This window comes from Amyelois transitella, chromosome 9 (genome assembly GCF_032362555.1).
Source record: "Amyelois transitella isolate CPQ chromosome 9, ilAmyTran1.1, whole genome shotgun sequence".
In the NCBI taxonomy this organism is placed as follows: domain Eukaryota; kingdom Metazoa; phylum Arthropoda; class Insecta; order Lepidoptera; family Pyralidae; genus Amyelois; species Amyelois transitella.
In genome coordinates, this window is record NC_083512.1 from 5,453,519 (window position 1) to 5,470,585 (window position 17,067).

General features: G+C 32.2%; 1 protein-coding gene across 1 annotated transcript in view; it reads left to right on the forward strand.

The window, feature by feature from the left end:
• LOC106134693 (acetylcholinesterase) overlaps nucleotides 1–16,735 on the forward strand; it is a 53,143-nt gene extending 36,408 nt beyond the window's left edge. Inside the window, exons 3-7 of the mRNA XM_013334797.2 lie at nucleotides 2,378–2,520; nucleotides 4,803–4,955; nucleotides 12,557–12,720; nucleotides 14,453–14,610; nucleotides 14,802–16,735. Coding sequence (XP_013190251.1) covers nucleotides 2,378–2,520; nucleotides 4,803–4,955; nucleotides 12,557–12,720; nucleotides 14,453–14,610; nucleotides 14,802–14,914 — 731 coding nt within the window. The 3' untranslated portion in view covers nucleotides 14,915–16,735. The remainder of the gene's footprint in view (nucleotides 1–2,377; nucleotides 2,521–4,802; nucleotides 4,956–12,556; nucleotides 12,721–14,452; nucleotides 14,611–14,801) is intronic.
• Nucleotides 16,736–17,067: the final 332 nt, after the last annotated feature.

The window sequence follows — 17,067 nt, forward strand, 5'->3', positions numbered from 1 at the left end:
TAATCGACAATCTTGTAAAACAATATTTTGCCGTATTGGTTCCCGGGGTTTTATTTTATTTACGTTAAATTACGGGATAAAGTCGGTATCCTGTACTCGTATGTTGCATAAGGTTATATTCTACCCATTTACATACATACATAAAATCACGCCTCTTTCCCGGAGGGGTAGGCAGAGACTACCTCTTTCCACTTGCCACGATCTCTGCATATTTCGTTCGCTTCATCCACATTCATAACTCTCTTCATGCAAGCTCGGCGGTTTCGGGTACTTTTACTACTACCCATTTACAATTTGATTAAAAGCCGTCCAATATTTTTCTGCGTGAACCAACCACCAACGCACACACACATCCTAACAAACTTTCGCATTTACGAGTATAAAATTAGCAGGAAGGATGTATTCTTTAACTTTGGGGCCTGTCTATAAATATATTGGTATAAATTATTACTTTCATCAAGCAATTGGTTTAATCTCGTCTAAGCCATTAACATTATATTAGCGACATAACGGAATATACCTACTTACAGTTAAAGTACAGTCAATGGCATATTTGTATGCTTAGCACACGCTTTAATGAAAATACATATCATATACTCAGTTTAAAACAGTATCTTATTGTTTCATTTTTTTTGTTTTGTTTTTCGTTCGTCTTTTAGGAAACGATCAATATATAATATACTTTTCAGTTCAGTCAGTTTCAAGTAATATTCACGTACCTATCTGCTATCACTAGTACATGAGTGCTTGCTAAATAAATGATAAAAATGAATATAGTAACATATTCAGTTGCCTATATATATGCAGTTGTTCCCATGTTTAATGTCACCATTTTTAACGGTGAGGGAAGCGTTTAATGAAGGTAACATAAAAAGCGTTTTTTAATGTCTGACATTAAAATGATCGTTAATTTTTTTTTACTTTAAGTAGGTACTTTGAATAACAGTAAAATAAACCTATAAAGCTGTTACCGATAAATAAAAGTGAAGTTTCGAAATCCATACTGGTTCTTCTTCTGTGATTTACATATTTACTAATATGCAACCTCTTTTCTTCTTGGTTCAGAATGTGTCATAACTGGCTAGTTATAAAAAAAGGAAAAGTTTTCAAATGCGCATTGGATTCCTTCCTTCCTTTCGCAATTTTAAAACTATTATTTATTTATTTATATTGTTTATTTATTGTAATTTTTATGGTTGTTTATTAAAATTATTTTATTTCATGTTTTGTTTGTGTAGGTATAAATATATTTATTTAGTTTGACCCCACATAAAGTTCTCTGTCACACTCAATGGTTCACTGGTAAATAATGCTTCTCGCATTAAGTCCGCCAATTGTGCTATACATTTGTATTTTGCAGAATGCAGTTTAAATAAATAAAAAAGTAAATTTAAAATTGTTTAATACTTATTTATTTTAGCAATAAGTTCAGTTTTTTATTACAGTGAATATTCCAAGATAGACCAAAGTGCAGTTTTACTTCATCCCAACAGTTCACGAGAAACTCGTTTTTCCATGTCTATCCAAGTTTTCTATTTTTAGGTGTGAGAGATTTATTTTATAGATATAGACATACAAATCCTACGAACAAATGATACACCAAAATCTACAAAACAAACGTTGAAAGCCATTTTTCGTGGTTAACTGTACGTAGCGGCCTAAATAGTTTTGGTGGAACAGAAACTACCATCTAACATGAAAACACCATTAGTCAACAGTTTATTGACGATTTGTGAGATAGGGCCTTATGTGATGACGATCAAATAGGAACTTGCCCTTTTGTTTGTTTTAACGCTGTAATTTATCACATAAATGGACTTGGATGATGTTTAACTAGCTAATAAAACTAAGCTAAAAAGAAAAGACAATACATAACTTGTTAAGGCAAAAGCCTTATCAAGTTGATCCCATGGCCTTTAAATATATATAAAAAATACATACATATCTTCTTCATCCCATACGGGGTAGACAGAGCCAAACAGCCATGGAACTGTCTAGAAAAGACTGATAGGTCACTTTCAGTTCAATGTCTTTAACACTGGTTTTGAAATTCAACTAGTGACAGGTTGCTAGCCCATGGTTTAAAAAAGAATTCCAAGTTTATTAGTAAGTTTGTCTTTCCAAGTTTATTAGTTAAAACAGAAACAGATTAAAACCTAGACAGTAGCAAAAAAGGCTGAAATTAAAAAGGCCATAGAATATAAACAAACCATTAATAATGAATTTCGATATGAATTATAAATATATTATTCGTCAATTCATGCTAGACCGAGGGCACATTTTTATTTAAAAGTTTATAAATCAAAAAGTTATAGTAGATCTCTGTTGTATGGTGGAAATAAATAATGTTCGATTGATTTATTTGTTTTTCTTTCAGGGACCTATTTCTTGTTATACGATTTCCTTGACTACTTCGAAAAGGACGGCCCCAGCTTTCTGCAACGGGAAAAGTTTTTGGAGATCGTTGATACAATTTTCAAGGATTTCTCACAGATCAAGAGGGAGGCGATTGTGTTTCAAGTAAGTTAACAATTTAATTAGAGTCGCTTACGAAGGCCTAATTAATACGGCACCTGTATATTTGATAAACATAAAAATTTTGTTGTTAACCTTTAAAAGACAGAAGAAAAACAGATAAAAGAAAGACAGAAAGAAGTTTCTATTTGGTTTTACGTTAATTTTAAAGAATCAATGAAAGCATCGAAAAAGAAAAGTAATCAAAAATTTTAAATATCTAAAACCACATTACGCGTGTGTTTTCTTTACGCACAATAGTTTTCACAATAAATTTTTATTTATTTAAAATACCAAAACAGGTCGAGTATTCTTAGGTCATTAGCCTTTAATTCAATTATGAATTTCAGTCTTTATGTGTCGATAAGACGTTCCGAAGTGCCGCTGTGAAGGAGCAATTGAAATAGATAGGGACTCAGCGCAATAATGATAACACCTTGAATAATGAAATCCGTTGTTAACTGAACGAATAATGATAAAATGCAAATACGGCTTTCATTAGAGTCCAGTGATAAAAAAATAACTGAAGAATTAGGTCATTCTATTTGTACAAAAAGCTTTTGTTTTTGTTTCAACGAATTGGTAAAAAAAGAAAACACGTGGACAAAATACGACATTTCAACTTAAACATTCTTAAATTTTAAATAAGCATAATTGTTCTAACCTAATGGTATTCCAAATCAAATGTTTTTACTTTTATCTTTAGAGAACTCTAGGTCTTTTTTAAAAGCATGATTAACTGAATGTCATAAAGTATACATAATGTAACTCATTATGTTAGTGTTTTGTATTTCACAACCCATCCCATCCAGCAAAGTGATTTATTGTTTCTTTCTTGAATGTAATTATATACTTACTGTTGTTGTTATACGTATTGTTATGTCATGTTTTATTTGTCAATTTTATCAAGTTTATCCTGTTTAAGTGAGAGCGCACTATTCCGAGAAACTTCTAAATAGGATGTCCTCTTCGAGACAAACTGTATGACTGCTACGTCAATAATGATCTCGTTTGATGTTAATTTCTGGGAAATACAAATGTTTGAATAAACTATCAGATACGTGCAGATCAGATTCGAAGTACGAATGGTGCCGTATTTCATTACGATCAATGGAACTTACCAACTAGAAACTAAACAAGGTTTCTCTGGTAATATCACAACTAAATACTCACGTTTGAACTGTACTCGTGACTAGATAAGACGCAGGCAGTACAAAACGTTAGTACGACACTGATGTAACATGTCTAACGTACCTAAAAGAAAAAGTTTAAAAATTAACATCAATGTTCCTTTGACTTTGTTTCTGAATGACTGGTTTTGCTCGGGGCTTGGGTCTCCAGTGGGTTAATTTTGGAGCAAAATTATAAAAAGTGTAGGTCTTTGTAAACAAAAAATTCGACCGCTTGCCGGGTGAAAATTTTTTGTGAGCCTCTGTCCAGTTTCTGACCTATTTATCCCAAATTAAAGCAGATTTCATTAACCCATAAGCGCTTGAAGAGAAAACAAAAATACATAGAAAAAAAACTACTGGCTTAATGTTGTCGAAAGTTGACACGGATATAGAATTGAACTTCGAGCGTGGCTCCTTTTTTCTGGAATTTCCCACGGGAGCGAAACCTCGCTAGTTGCTTATAAATTAAAGCTGTTCTCCGGAACCGTTTCCCCATTAGATTCGAAAAATATATTATTTCAATCAATTTAACAGTTATAATTGTTTTAAACACAGAGTTTGATCAGGAAATAAATAAATTTACATTTTGTTAAAACATATCTATTATAAAACCTTTCTGACGGTTAATAACTACTTGAATCAATAAACTATAGGGTTATATTGACTGATGACATGTTATTAGTACCTGTGAGTATTAAATATTGATTCATGAAGTTTCAATTGTTTTGCTGATCTGATATAACATTCCTTAGGCGCTACATCAATCAATTATGTACTAGTCATTTTGTAAGACTACGAAATTACATTAATAATTAAAATAAAAAAATTAAAGAAATATAAAAATTTAATAAAATTCACCGGTCGACAATAGCTGTAGTTCACTTATTTTCGATATTCAATTTATTTTATTTTATCTGATAGACAAATCGGAATATACTCGTAATATAGTTTATCAGCAAAAAAAGTTGCCATTGACAATTCTTTTGGTTTTGCTTGTTGCAATTGCTTGCTTTGTCTTATATTGCAATATATATTGGTAAAGGTATTCAACATAATTTAATTGTCTACTAAAAACCTTTAAATTTAGTCTATAATGTTATATGTTATTATTTTCAGTATACGGACTGGGAAGAAATAACAGATGGGTACCTCAATCAAAAGATGATTGCCGATGTGGTCGGAGATTACTTCTTCGTGTGTCCTACCAACTACTTTGCTGAAATACTGGCAGAGTCTGGTGTTGACGTCTACTATTATTACTTCACACATGTAAGTACAATATTATAATAAGTAACATTAATTTTACAGGGACCAATGTTCTGCTTTGTAATTATCATAGGCAGACCTAAAGTACAATTTAAAATAATGTGCCGTTGTGCCGTGCGGTTCCCGGCACTATGTAGAATACTCCACTCAATATCTTTCCCATGAATGTCGTAAAAGGCGTCTATGAGATAGGCTTATAATCTTGGAATTTCAGTTGTACGCGATGGGTTATGTTAACTGTCATTAATTGAATAACCTGTCACTTTTAGAATCTTAATTCCATCAAAAAGCCATACAACTAAACGTGGCCTTTCAGTCTTTTCAAGACTGTTGGCTCTGTTTACCCCGGAAGGGATATAGACGTGACTATAAGTATGATTTTAATCTAATCAATAAACTGACTGTATCTAGTATACTACCCTGCAAAATCGAAACTAAAAACCAATTCTAATCTTCCATACATTAAATGGGAATGTTCAGTCATCAGTATAAATCCAAACATTTCAAAGGAATTTCGCAGGGAAGACATAATCGAAACTGCAAACCGGTTCGTGAGTTAACACGTTAATTTGGCTAACGAACCATGTACGAGAGCCCTTATATCAGGTTCTGCGAGCAACATTCGCTTTTTGCCGCAAAGCCAAAGCGCAATGCTCAAAGCTGAATCCGTGTTCGTGACGCGCCCTGAAACACTCTAACATGTGTATTTTTTGCCATCACACGGTAGATGTCAAGCGAATGTTAATTGGAACATGCAAAGAAATAAATATCTTTCGATATTTGAATAAATTAGTTTTTTTTAAATAAACAATATTTTTTTGCTAAATATTAATTCTTTTTTTAAATTTAACGATCTTAAAAGACTAAGTTAAGATTTTAAGAAATTTAGAATTTGAATTGAGATTTTTCATTCGAATTTAGATGTCATTGATTCACACATGATGTCTCTTGGAGTGATTGTGTATATAACGTTTTATTATTCAATTTTTCACAATCGCTACTCAAGCGTGTGATTTTGTGTAGCAGATTTGATTAGTGTTTGTCTTTCATTGGCTTTATTTCCCTGGAGATTCACGAAGGCAACAAACCCTCAATTTCGCAAGAGTTATGAAACAGAAGCTTTTGATAATAAATTTGAAGTGATATTTCAAACACATGCATGTAAAATAGTATTACAATTTTAAGCAAAGTAAACAAAATATTTTGAAATCCATTGGTAAATAAGGTTATAATTTTGTCCATAAATTTATTTTGAAACATTTACTCTTACGAAAAATTTATATCATTTCGCCCTCAATAGGTCTTCTTGTTAAGTATAATAAAACTTCCATGCTTCGAAAAGATTATTTATATGATAAAACTTAAAATCGATATCCGTGCACTCAATAACTGGAAAAGGTCAGAACTTAATTTGAACTACAATAAAGTGACGACAGCTTGCTTACATGTAACAACTTCATTTATTATTAAAACAAGAAACTAATCAATATTGAATACTTAGCTCTTGAAAGACACTGCTTAGCTGAATAAAAAAGTTATCTTACAAACTCATTTACAAAAATGCTAATATAATTAAGATAAACCGATTTTATAACAATATTTTGATAGAAACGTTTTAGTATTTTACACTAACTTACTTTAACATCTTGCATTTTTCACTAAAAATCCGTCATTTTTGTAGAAAGTAGTGTTTTTAATAACTTTGATACGAAAACACAAGCAACTGAGCTGATACACGTTTCAGAAAGGAATGTTTATCTTGTTTTCAAAGCTAAATAAGTACTCAATTCCCATTCATTATAATTTCAGAACGCTGCATAACTAATTCCACGTCCTTGCCTTAGTTCTTCATCCTAGTACCGTGTTAAAATATCATCAAGTACTGAGTTACCATATCTAGATTTCGGTAACATTCAAGCTATTTGCTTAAATGAGACTTCCAATCAAGGCCTGATATTATCTATTTGGGAATCAAATGGGCTGTAGCTGTAGGTCGAACTTCATTAATATTGTATTTGGGTTAGGACCTTGATGGCTGCAATTTGTGATAAGCACTTACTTGGTTTAAAGTAAAATAGAAATTTAAGGCTAGAGAAAGCATCGATTAGATTTTTGGTGAAGTTTAAGATCATTTTAGACGTTCAGACACAGTCCTTGTAAAAATTATCGTACCACCGATGCTCTCGATTAAATTCCAGACAGATTACAATATAAAAAAAAATGAATTTTTAGTAAAATTTCTTTATTTTAACACTTTTTTGTGAACAGTGTAATCTGAGTTACTAAACATATTAGTAGCATAAAAATTCATCTACGTCTCTTATAAGCTCCTCATTAAAAATACAGACTGATGTTTTTTAAGTGAGACCCTAAAGAAACCCTAAAGAAATAAGATAAATGGTAGACTATAAATCAGGAAGTTAGCAGGGGAGGCGCGAGCGTTTGACGGACGATCGCGATGTCGCAGACATTTTATAGGTCACGAACAAGACTTCGCAAGTACAAAATAAAGAAGAAACAGTCGTTTAATATAAGTAGTTGGGTTGTTTTGTTTAACTAAATTAAAAATCCTATTTACAAAATATGTTTTGTTAAATAATTAGTTTTTCTGGCAACTGCATTATCTTGAATTGAACGAATGTCTCCTCCAAAACATGTAATTGTTCCGTCGGGCACTTTTTAAACTTTTGAACGCCTTAATTGGTAAGGAATTTTTATGCAGCACGTTTATGTTATTTATATTTTGAGTCATGTCTTGATTGATATCAAGGCTGAAAATCTGTTTATCAATTAATAATAAACAGCATTTCGTTATTCCATAAAAATAAGAACAATATTCTGGTTTAGTTTAAAAATACACTCAGATTCTTTAATCAGCGACCACTCTAGAGCAAAAGTTAATAGAATAGGTACTGATTCTTTTCAGTGGATTTAACTGTTCCATTTATTTAAAACTTGATAGTATAACTTTTACCACTTGTGCCTATATGTCATTCATATGAATTTGATGACTATACCCTATTCGTTCACAGGGTTTTTATGACGATTAATTTATTATAAGTCATATTGGCATTAATTAAAATACCAATATCCCTTTTTCAGCTTTAATCCATTATGTCATTATTTAATCCTTTCATACAAAATCATTGTCATATTTGATGTGTACCTACATCAAATATGACAATGATTTTGTTATTAAATAGGGACCGCAAATGGATGACGGCTAAAAACATATGTGTGATTTAAAAATATATGGTGAATAGAAGAATAACTTACAAAGTACTGTCTGAAATCATGTTGTCATGATCAGTCTGTGATACAAAAAAATATTAGCAAAATCTCACGATTGGTTTACAGTTGTGTTATAAAAAGTAGATTTCCTTGTAGATGTGATGTGAGGAGAATGAAAAAAAATCGAATACAGACATTAAAAACAGCACCTACTTCTATTGAAATTTCAGTCACTTTGTAATCTTGATACAACTTTCTGTTCATTCAAATATTAAAACATTATTTTCAATAAAAATCATTCTGTTGCAGCATTATTTGTTACTGAACCCGGTATTAATAAATTAGGCATGGGTCAGACTGAGCTGGCGGAGCCAAAGGTCACAGATTAACAACCAGCTATTTCGGGTGCCGACCTGTCGCTGCTCCATTTCTGGTCGCGACTGTCCCTATTTTATCGCGATTAGTCTTCCTGTCTAGTGCCATTTGGTTCCCGGCACTTAGAATAAGACCACCATCTCTTTACCATGGTTGTTGTTAAAGATAAATTAAGGTCAGACGGGAGTCGCTTCGTGTAAAAACCTGACTTATCATATCCAGGGTCATTAGGCAAAAGACGTACCCAGGTCTCCACGCAATAGAGTATGTAATTTGGATTAAAGCAAGGAAGAAGAAGTCTTTCTGTCTACGTTTGTGAAAATAATAGCGTAATTGCATTTGTCTCTGAATGAAATGGGATGTAGGAGAAGTAGAAAATCATTTTTAAGCGTCGATAGTAAAGATAGTAATTGAATTATGAAACTTGAAAAGGTTTTTAATGAGGTGATGTTAAGTACTAAAATACTATAGCACTGGCATAGTCACGAACATTTCTATCCTAAACCTAATGTTTCAGAAAATAACATTTCACCAATTATTTATTTATTATAATGAATATTTGAAGCTTCATCGCTGTTTCGCCTTGACCCATTTCCGTTTTCGCCTGACTATGACTATATAATTTGGTATGGAAGTCTTAACCGTGACTTGAAATTGGATCGTCTTAGGGTTTATCCCAAGATAGGTATTAGTCGCAAGGTCGATTTAATTTGAAATGAGAATTTCAACAATTTAATCAAGCTTTTTTATATAAGTACCTAGATTGTTTAAAAAGCCAATCCTTAAAACCAACAAAAAATATCGAAACCTTATTTTTTTTAAAAGTCTACAAGTTAATTTAAAATTTTAAAACTGTTATATATTAATAAAAATACATATATTATGCTATAACGTTTAAGAATAGGTATATGAAAAGTTTGTTGAATGTAGTACGTATATATATCCGATGACTACTGAAAATCGTTATTACATAGTACGCTGTAACAAGGCCACAAAGAAAAATGTTAAACTTTGACATTTGACATCGGGGGTTAAAAGTAAACAATTTATCTTTCAATAACCCGATCTGGAAATCTACTGCTGAACTGAATAATTAGGTCCCGACATTATTGAATCGACAAAGGAGATCAAAATAGCTCATAAATTGGGACGCAATTGAATAAAACATCGTTTATTTTAGAAAATGGTAATGCTCTTTGTTTGATTCCTATTAGAGAATTAGGAGAAAGAAAAAAAAGAAGTCTTTATTTATATCACTACAACACCCTTAATGTTACAATATGAACAGAAAAAGAGTAATAATTATTGACTACTTATATACCTAGTTTTTTGTATGTAGGTGTTTTTATGTAAGTCTGAAAGAAACCCCGCATTAACCTGACCGTCCCTAGTCTTGTTGTTTTATTTGAATTTGTTCTAATATAGTTTATTAAAGTTATTAATTAAATATATAACTTGAAATATTTTCGGAAACAAATAAACTACCAAAAGCCTGTGTATACCACCTGTAAAATATAACCAAGATTTTCCAACAAAATATAATAAAACATTAATACTCTTTGCATTAATGTTATCTAATATATTTTGTTTGTTTAGTACAATACTTATGTAATTAATTTGAGTTTACAGTATGTAATAAACATTGCAATAAAATACAAAGTAAGCGGTTGATAGGTATGTTCTGATAATTTATTCACAAAAGTTGCAATGGTGAAACGTTCGCGAAGCCGCGGCGAGAAATATATCAAGGGACTTTACACAGTAGCAGACTTACATTATGCAGGCTGACCTTTCCACTAGCATGTACTATAGAATATGGAATGTACAGATGTACTAAACATACAAAATTTTCATCAGCTCTGTTTATTTCACTTAGGTAAGTGTATGTGTAGGCAATAAAAGAACAGATTCGATCGCTCTCTCATCTCTGCGTGTTCCTGGTTGCATCTCCCACAGCTGTGTTTCAATGCCCGGGGTCCGGCTTCCGTTCATTTCTTCTTCCTCTTGGTCTGGTTTTCGGCGTCTCTTGTTTTTCAGCCCGTTGGCTTTTATTATTTTATACGACATCCAGCCCGTATTTATTCGGCCTGCCCCTTTTACCTGAAGCCTGTAGGCTTCCGCAAGAAATTACTTTGCCGACGTAAGCATATTTTTTCTGCGATATCACTGACAGTAAGACATGAATGCTGAATTTCTCACTTGATCTTTTCGCGAAACTCCGAACATCTAGCACATCATTTTCATCGCCGATACAAGCAGATCCTGCTTTGCCGCTGTAGTACTGTCTACGTCTGACTGCCATAAAACAAAACATACCTTATAATCTGTTTATATAAAGACCAACCATTTTAGCCTTACTGGTATTTTGGGGTCACAAAATTACGTACTCCACCTAAAACCACTTTCGCTAAGTCACTGTTACGAGGAACTTGAAGACTTAACTTTTAAATAGGTAATCAATTATTCTTTTTCTCGGTGTCCCTTCTGTAAACTCTTTGTCTTATCCTAGTATTCATGATGTTCATGAACATGACGACGCATAACGTTACAGCCCTACAACAGTGTGCATTATTTAGCACACCTACCTCGTAAGCGACCACGTTTAATTTTATACAAGACTATAAAGAAATATCTTTTTAGATTGCTACCATGCTAAACTATTGTAAAGTGAAAACAATTGGTGTATTTCAGTTCATTATTTTTATGATTAAAAAAAAGAAATATTATTTAGTAAGATTATTTCTTGTAATTTTCATGAGAAATTATACTTAAACATGTAACAAAAAGTATATTGTTGCTTGGAGAAAAGTTTGGTGAAAATAACTATTTTCGGACGGCATGGGTGGGAGGGTGTTAAAAATACATGAAATAGGGACACTAATTTTAGTCAGGAAGGTTCTCAAGGAAGGCCGAGACGCCTGACCGGTATCATAAAAATAGGGATTTTAAAGATTGAATATTTCCAAGTGTATTTCCTATTCGTATAGTTATTACTATAACAAAAACGTAAGGAAACCTACCCCTCCGAGATAGAGGCATGGTATTATGCATGAATATTATTATTTATTTATATGTTTAGAGACTATCTTACCTACATACCAACATATAATCACGTCTTTAACCCTTACGCGCAAGACAGAGCCTGCAGTCTAACCTAAATACTTGTACTTAATATACTTATACTATGCGTGTTTTAATAATATGACATATAACCGCCTGACGTGTCTGAATGATGATAAGGATTCTGATGTTCATAGCTGAATAAATCCTTAGGGAATTCCACAAAGTCACACAAAGGGCACATAAATCGGGAATGTGAAAATGATGTCACTCACAACGTTCTAAGAATATATTCCCGTTGAATTCTATATATTCGAAGACTATTTTGGTTTTATTATACTTGCAAATATCTTTTTGATAAATTTATCTTATAAATATATATCTAAAAATTATGCCATAAATCTTGTGATCATTGAGATGAAATATTTATAAATAACAGACAAAAATAAAAAAAAAACAATATAAAGAAATAGAGAAAACAAAAGAGAATACATTTCTCTTTTGTTTTTACTGGTACTGTGTTAAAAACAACTACTTATGTGATTTCACTATTCTTGCTTAAGGATACAAAATATAGATCGAATAAAAAGCAAATTTTCTCTTTAAAGTTCGAAGGTGTGTAAACAAGACAGTAAGAATTTTGTGCGGGGTGTAAAATTGATTCCTTCCCACGCTCCTTCCTACACACCAAGTTATAAGCATTTCCTTACCTTAGTAGGTTTTATTGTAAATAACACCCACTATAGATATTGGAGTTTGTAATAGAAATGTACTGATCCATATAATCATAAAAGATTTAAATATTTGAACGGAAATCTCAAAAATAGATGAGCACTGTTTTGAAGATAAGTTGCGATAAGTCCACATCTTTGGCCAAAACATTTATAAATCATTAAATAAAACATTCATACCTAAAAAAATGTCCCTTTATTTTCCAGCGAACCAGTACGAGTTTATGGGGTGAGTGGATGGGGGTGATGCACGGAGACGAGATGGAGTATGTGTTTGGTCACCCACTGAACATGTCCCTGCAGTACCACACCAGGGAGCGAGACCTGGCCGCTCATATTATGCAGTCATTCACGAGATTTGCGCTAACCGGGTGAGTAAACTAGAAATATTCTCTTGATTCAACAAAAACTATTACCGTGTGAACCGCTAAGATTTTCAGATTCTGTTCCCGTGTCTGTTTCTCGACGCCTAAAACTTAAAGGATTTTCAATGCGCATGTGAAAATTCATTAAATATTTAAAATTGCGTGTACCAGTCCTCATCTTGCTTCCCATTTGGGAGATTGAAGTCAAACTCTCAATTTTGTAATCGAAAATATGTAAAATATTTGCAAAACATGCAATAAAACCAGCGAACTGTCACAAGTTATTAGAGTATAAGCCTTGTTGCGCTTTAAATAAATTTACTGATAACTCTAAATGTAATTCATTAAACTTATAATTTGATATATTGAAAGTCGAAATTTATAGTAGATAGGTACAAGAAAAAATAACTACACCATTTAATATTCTTCGTCACTTATCAAGAATAAATAAAAACATAGTTTTACCTAATATTCGGTTGGTTTTTATCTTTTCTTGTATCAGACAAACCAAATTGTTTCAGGGAGAGCTCGTTGGCTCAGAGAGCAACGTCGCTGTAATATTATTATCACAACTATCGGGTTCGTTAGGGGTCTCGCCTTCAGTTCACTATATATTTATTATGTTTTCTTTGAATATTGCATTGAGTTCTCTGGCTTCATATCATATTATCTATATTAAAGTGTATTTACCTAACTAAATATACTAACTGTTATTTCCGAATGGTTAGTATGTCCCGATAATAGGATTTGCTACCTCTCAGCAGTAAGACGTCATGACCAAAATAATAAAACTCGTGAAAAATGGAGGTTCTGCCAACCTTTCCAGGACATGCTTCCTCTATATTTCTTTCTTCTACACAGTTGCACATAACCACACTGATAATAAAGAGAAAAAAAAATTGAGAGGATAAACTCAAAACCTACATGGCTGAATTTCGCAAAATTTGACGTTGATAAAGAATAGACCTTCGGGAGTAAGATAGGTTACTTTTTTCTGGAATTTTCCACGGGAGCCAAGTCCCACGAAAAACGAATAATAAATATATCAGTACAATGCATGTTATATTAAGCATATCATATTATTCATATCGCATTACCTTATTTCGAAGGGGAAATATACCTCGCCGACTATCCAAATAGTGAAAATTGAACGTGGGCGTTTATAATGTCAGTTTCAATAAGCGGGCCGGAGAACTAAGGGCGCTATATTTGCATTCAATTAAGTTTCCCCGTGCTTTGAATGCGTTATACAGAGAAATACCTAAACAAATGTCAGAAATGTGGATAAAATTAATGACGTGTGCCCAACTGTTAAATATTGATTTTCTATAATTTCTTATGTTTTGATATCATCACTTAGTTAAGAATTTCTGAATATAAATTTGTAAACAACTAGCTTTGAAATTATAACATTTTGTTTGAAATTTGGTAGAAGACTATTAAGATTATTTTCTGATTTCTAAACACTTACCTACTACTTGGTTAACAGTATTGCTTATTGAAACATGATCAGAGCAACAATCAATTTTATAAATCTCTTGTGTATCTTATGACGACTTTGAGTCAAAACTACTCGGCGTAGGAATAATTATCCTTAAAACCGACTATGGGCGTGTTGGAGTAAAACTTAATCAGTAACTTAAACATTAACTTATCAACCTCAAACGAAAAAAGATTTTTTTTTTCTTTTTTCTTTGACTTTAATTTATTATAACATTATTTACTTTATCAATTCCAGAAAACCTCACAAGCCAGATGAAAAGTGGCCCCTGTACTCCAAAGCGTCGCCTCACTACTACACGTATACTGCCGACGGGCCCAGCGGCCCCGCCGGGCCCCGAGGGCCGCGAGCCTCCGCCTGTGCATTCTGGAATGACTTCCTCAATAAGCTCAATGGTATTTTTTCTTCAGCATTTTCTTATCACTGAGAATCGTAACTTCTAGTTAAGATCTTGGCAAAAAGACTTATTACTTTATAGATATTTATTTCAGCAATGCAAACATTTAAATTTAATTGCAATCATTTAAAATTCGTGGAACCTCCTAGCCTTAGTAAAAAAACTGAGCTATATATTTTATTATTTCAGAACTGGAGCATGTGCCATGTGACGGAGCAGTGACAGGGCCCTACAGCAGCGTAGCTGGTACAATGCTACCCATAGCGTTGCTCACTACCCTTGCTACCACCGTCACTCTGTAAATACAAAAAAAGTATTAATGTTTCTCCATAAAGACTATGAATGTAGGTAGATGTGCTTCTAGACCTTCAGTGAATGTAGGCAAAGAGACAATAGAACATTCTCGATTGCTTTCATGTTCTGTTAATGTAGAAACCGTGAGATAGAATTTACGAGTGACAAAAATATGTCATTGAATGTGAAATTTAGATATTTGATAATATAGAAAATCTTTATTTTTTAAAATATAAGAAAAAAATGTTAGTTTTTTTAGTATAAGGAATAGTTTCTTGTGTTATTTTATGTATATTTCAACATCGGAGTGTAAAGATTATGCGCAAGGTGATATATGTTCGACGGCGTGCGAATAGACAATCGTAATTACTGAAATGTACTGAGTAATCCGTTTATATGTATTTTCATCTAGTAACTAATATATGCGAGTTAATTAAACTATATGGTGACATTAAGATAATATATTTAAGACAATTGAAAAGGTTACATAATGCATTACGTTAATTAGTTTCACAATGTTCCTGTAACTAGTAAAATCAAATGTTTGATGTATCAAAATTAGTCAACTTGTGTCATGTGTTTCATGTTATGATAGGAAATTTAATAATCTTTAGACAACATCCCTTAGAGCTGTGTGTGTACTACTAATAATTCTACTGAAATTAGAAATTGTATGTCAGCTTTGATTGTTAAAGCAATGCTTTCACACACAAAATGGGATACAACTTACATATCAACGTGTGCCTCTGCTTGAATAGCAAATGATACATATCTTTATCGTAGAAAATTTTAGAGTTTTATATTGGTAAAGCGTATATTGTCGAGCGTATACTGTGAGACTAATTTTTATCAATATATTTATGTATATTTACTACTCTTAGGAAACTAATAATTCGTACCACTTGATGATCTTATGAACTCCAAATTCTTATGACTTCGAACGGATAAATAGTATATTTTGTAAATAATCCCTTCTTAAGAATAGGTCGCAATCAAACACAAATGCATGATTATCACCTAAATTGATAAGGAGCATATATAACCGGAATAATGTTCATACTGTTAGTGCAGGAATTATTTATTCACTGCCGCATTAATTTTTCACGGCTGAACCCACAAAAATCCCATCGATTGTATATTTAAAAAAAAAATATGAATACATTCATACTTGTTTTAACATCACTACTAAATTTGTAGCTTAAAATGCTTTAAGTGAAAACGTCTTATGAATTTAATAAAAGGGTATAGCCGGATAAGTATGACGATCTGGCCTCCAAATGAGAACCTTTATCGAAACTTATGTTCTAATATCGCCTTGATGTACAAACACAATTTATGTACTTTTCGCGGCCAGCTTTCGCTTTGACCTTGAGATATGGGAAAAAATAATCGCACGCATGACTTTTATTCAAAGTCATATATCTCAAAAATTAATTACGCTAGAGAGATGAGACCAACGCGAGTTTTTAGATTACATTGCAGAGTATATCATATATTATTTTCAAATTTTTAGAGTATATTTATATATAAAAAAAATTAAAAAATAAGTAAATCATAATTTTTTTTTCATGTTCTCTGAGACTTACAATCACGAAAATAATATATGTTATGCTCCTTTACGTGCTCTATTACTCATAAAAAATTGGTAAAAAAAAAGTTGGTGCAACACTTTGAAAAAAAAAATAATATGATTAGCGCCTTCTACTATACCCTTGTTCTATAAGGCCTACATTACATTTTATTCATTTTTTCGAAGTGTTGCACCAACTTGATTTTATTCACAGGCTCGTATCAATTTTCACAGGCTTTATCTTACTTGGCCGAAATAATGGACGATCAAAATAATCTTTTAGTACAATATGTGAAATCAGCATCTAATATCATTAAAGCAGAAGTAAAATCAAGGCATATAAATAGTAAAGTCTATCGTATTTACATTCACTATATTTCCGATGGTAATGATTACAATAGTATTCTCCGTTATTGGTGTGATTGTCCCAATGGCAACCGTACAGTGGGGTGCTGTTCACATACAGCAGCTATTATTTATTATCTGTCATATGGACGATATTTGTCCAAAATTTTGCGTCCTTCTGAAGTCCTCACTAAAATATTTGCTACTCAAAATGTTCCAGTAATAATTAATTACAATAGTGACGAT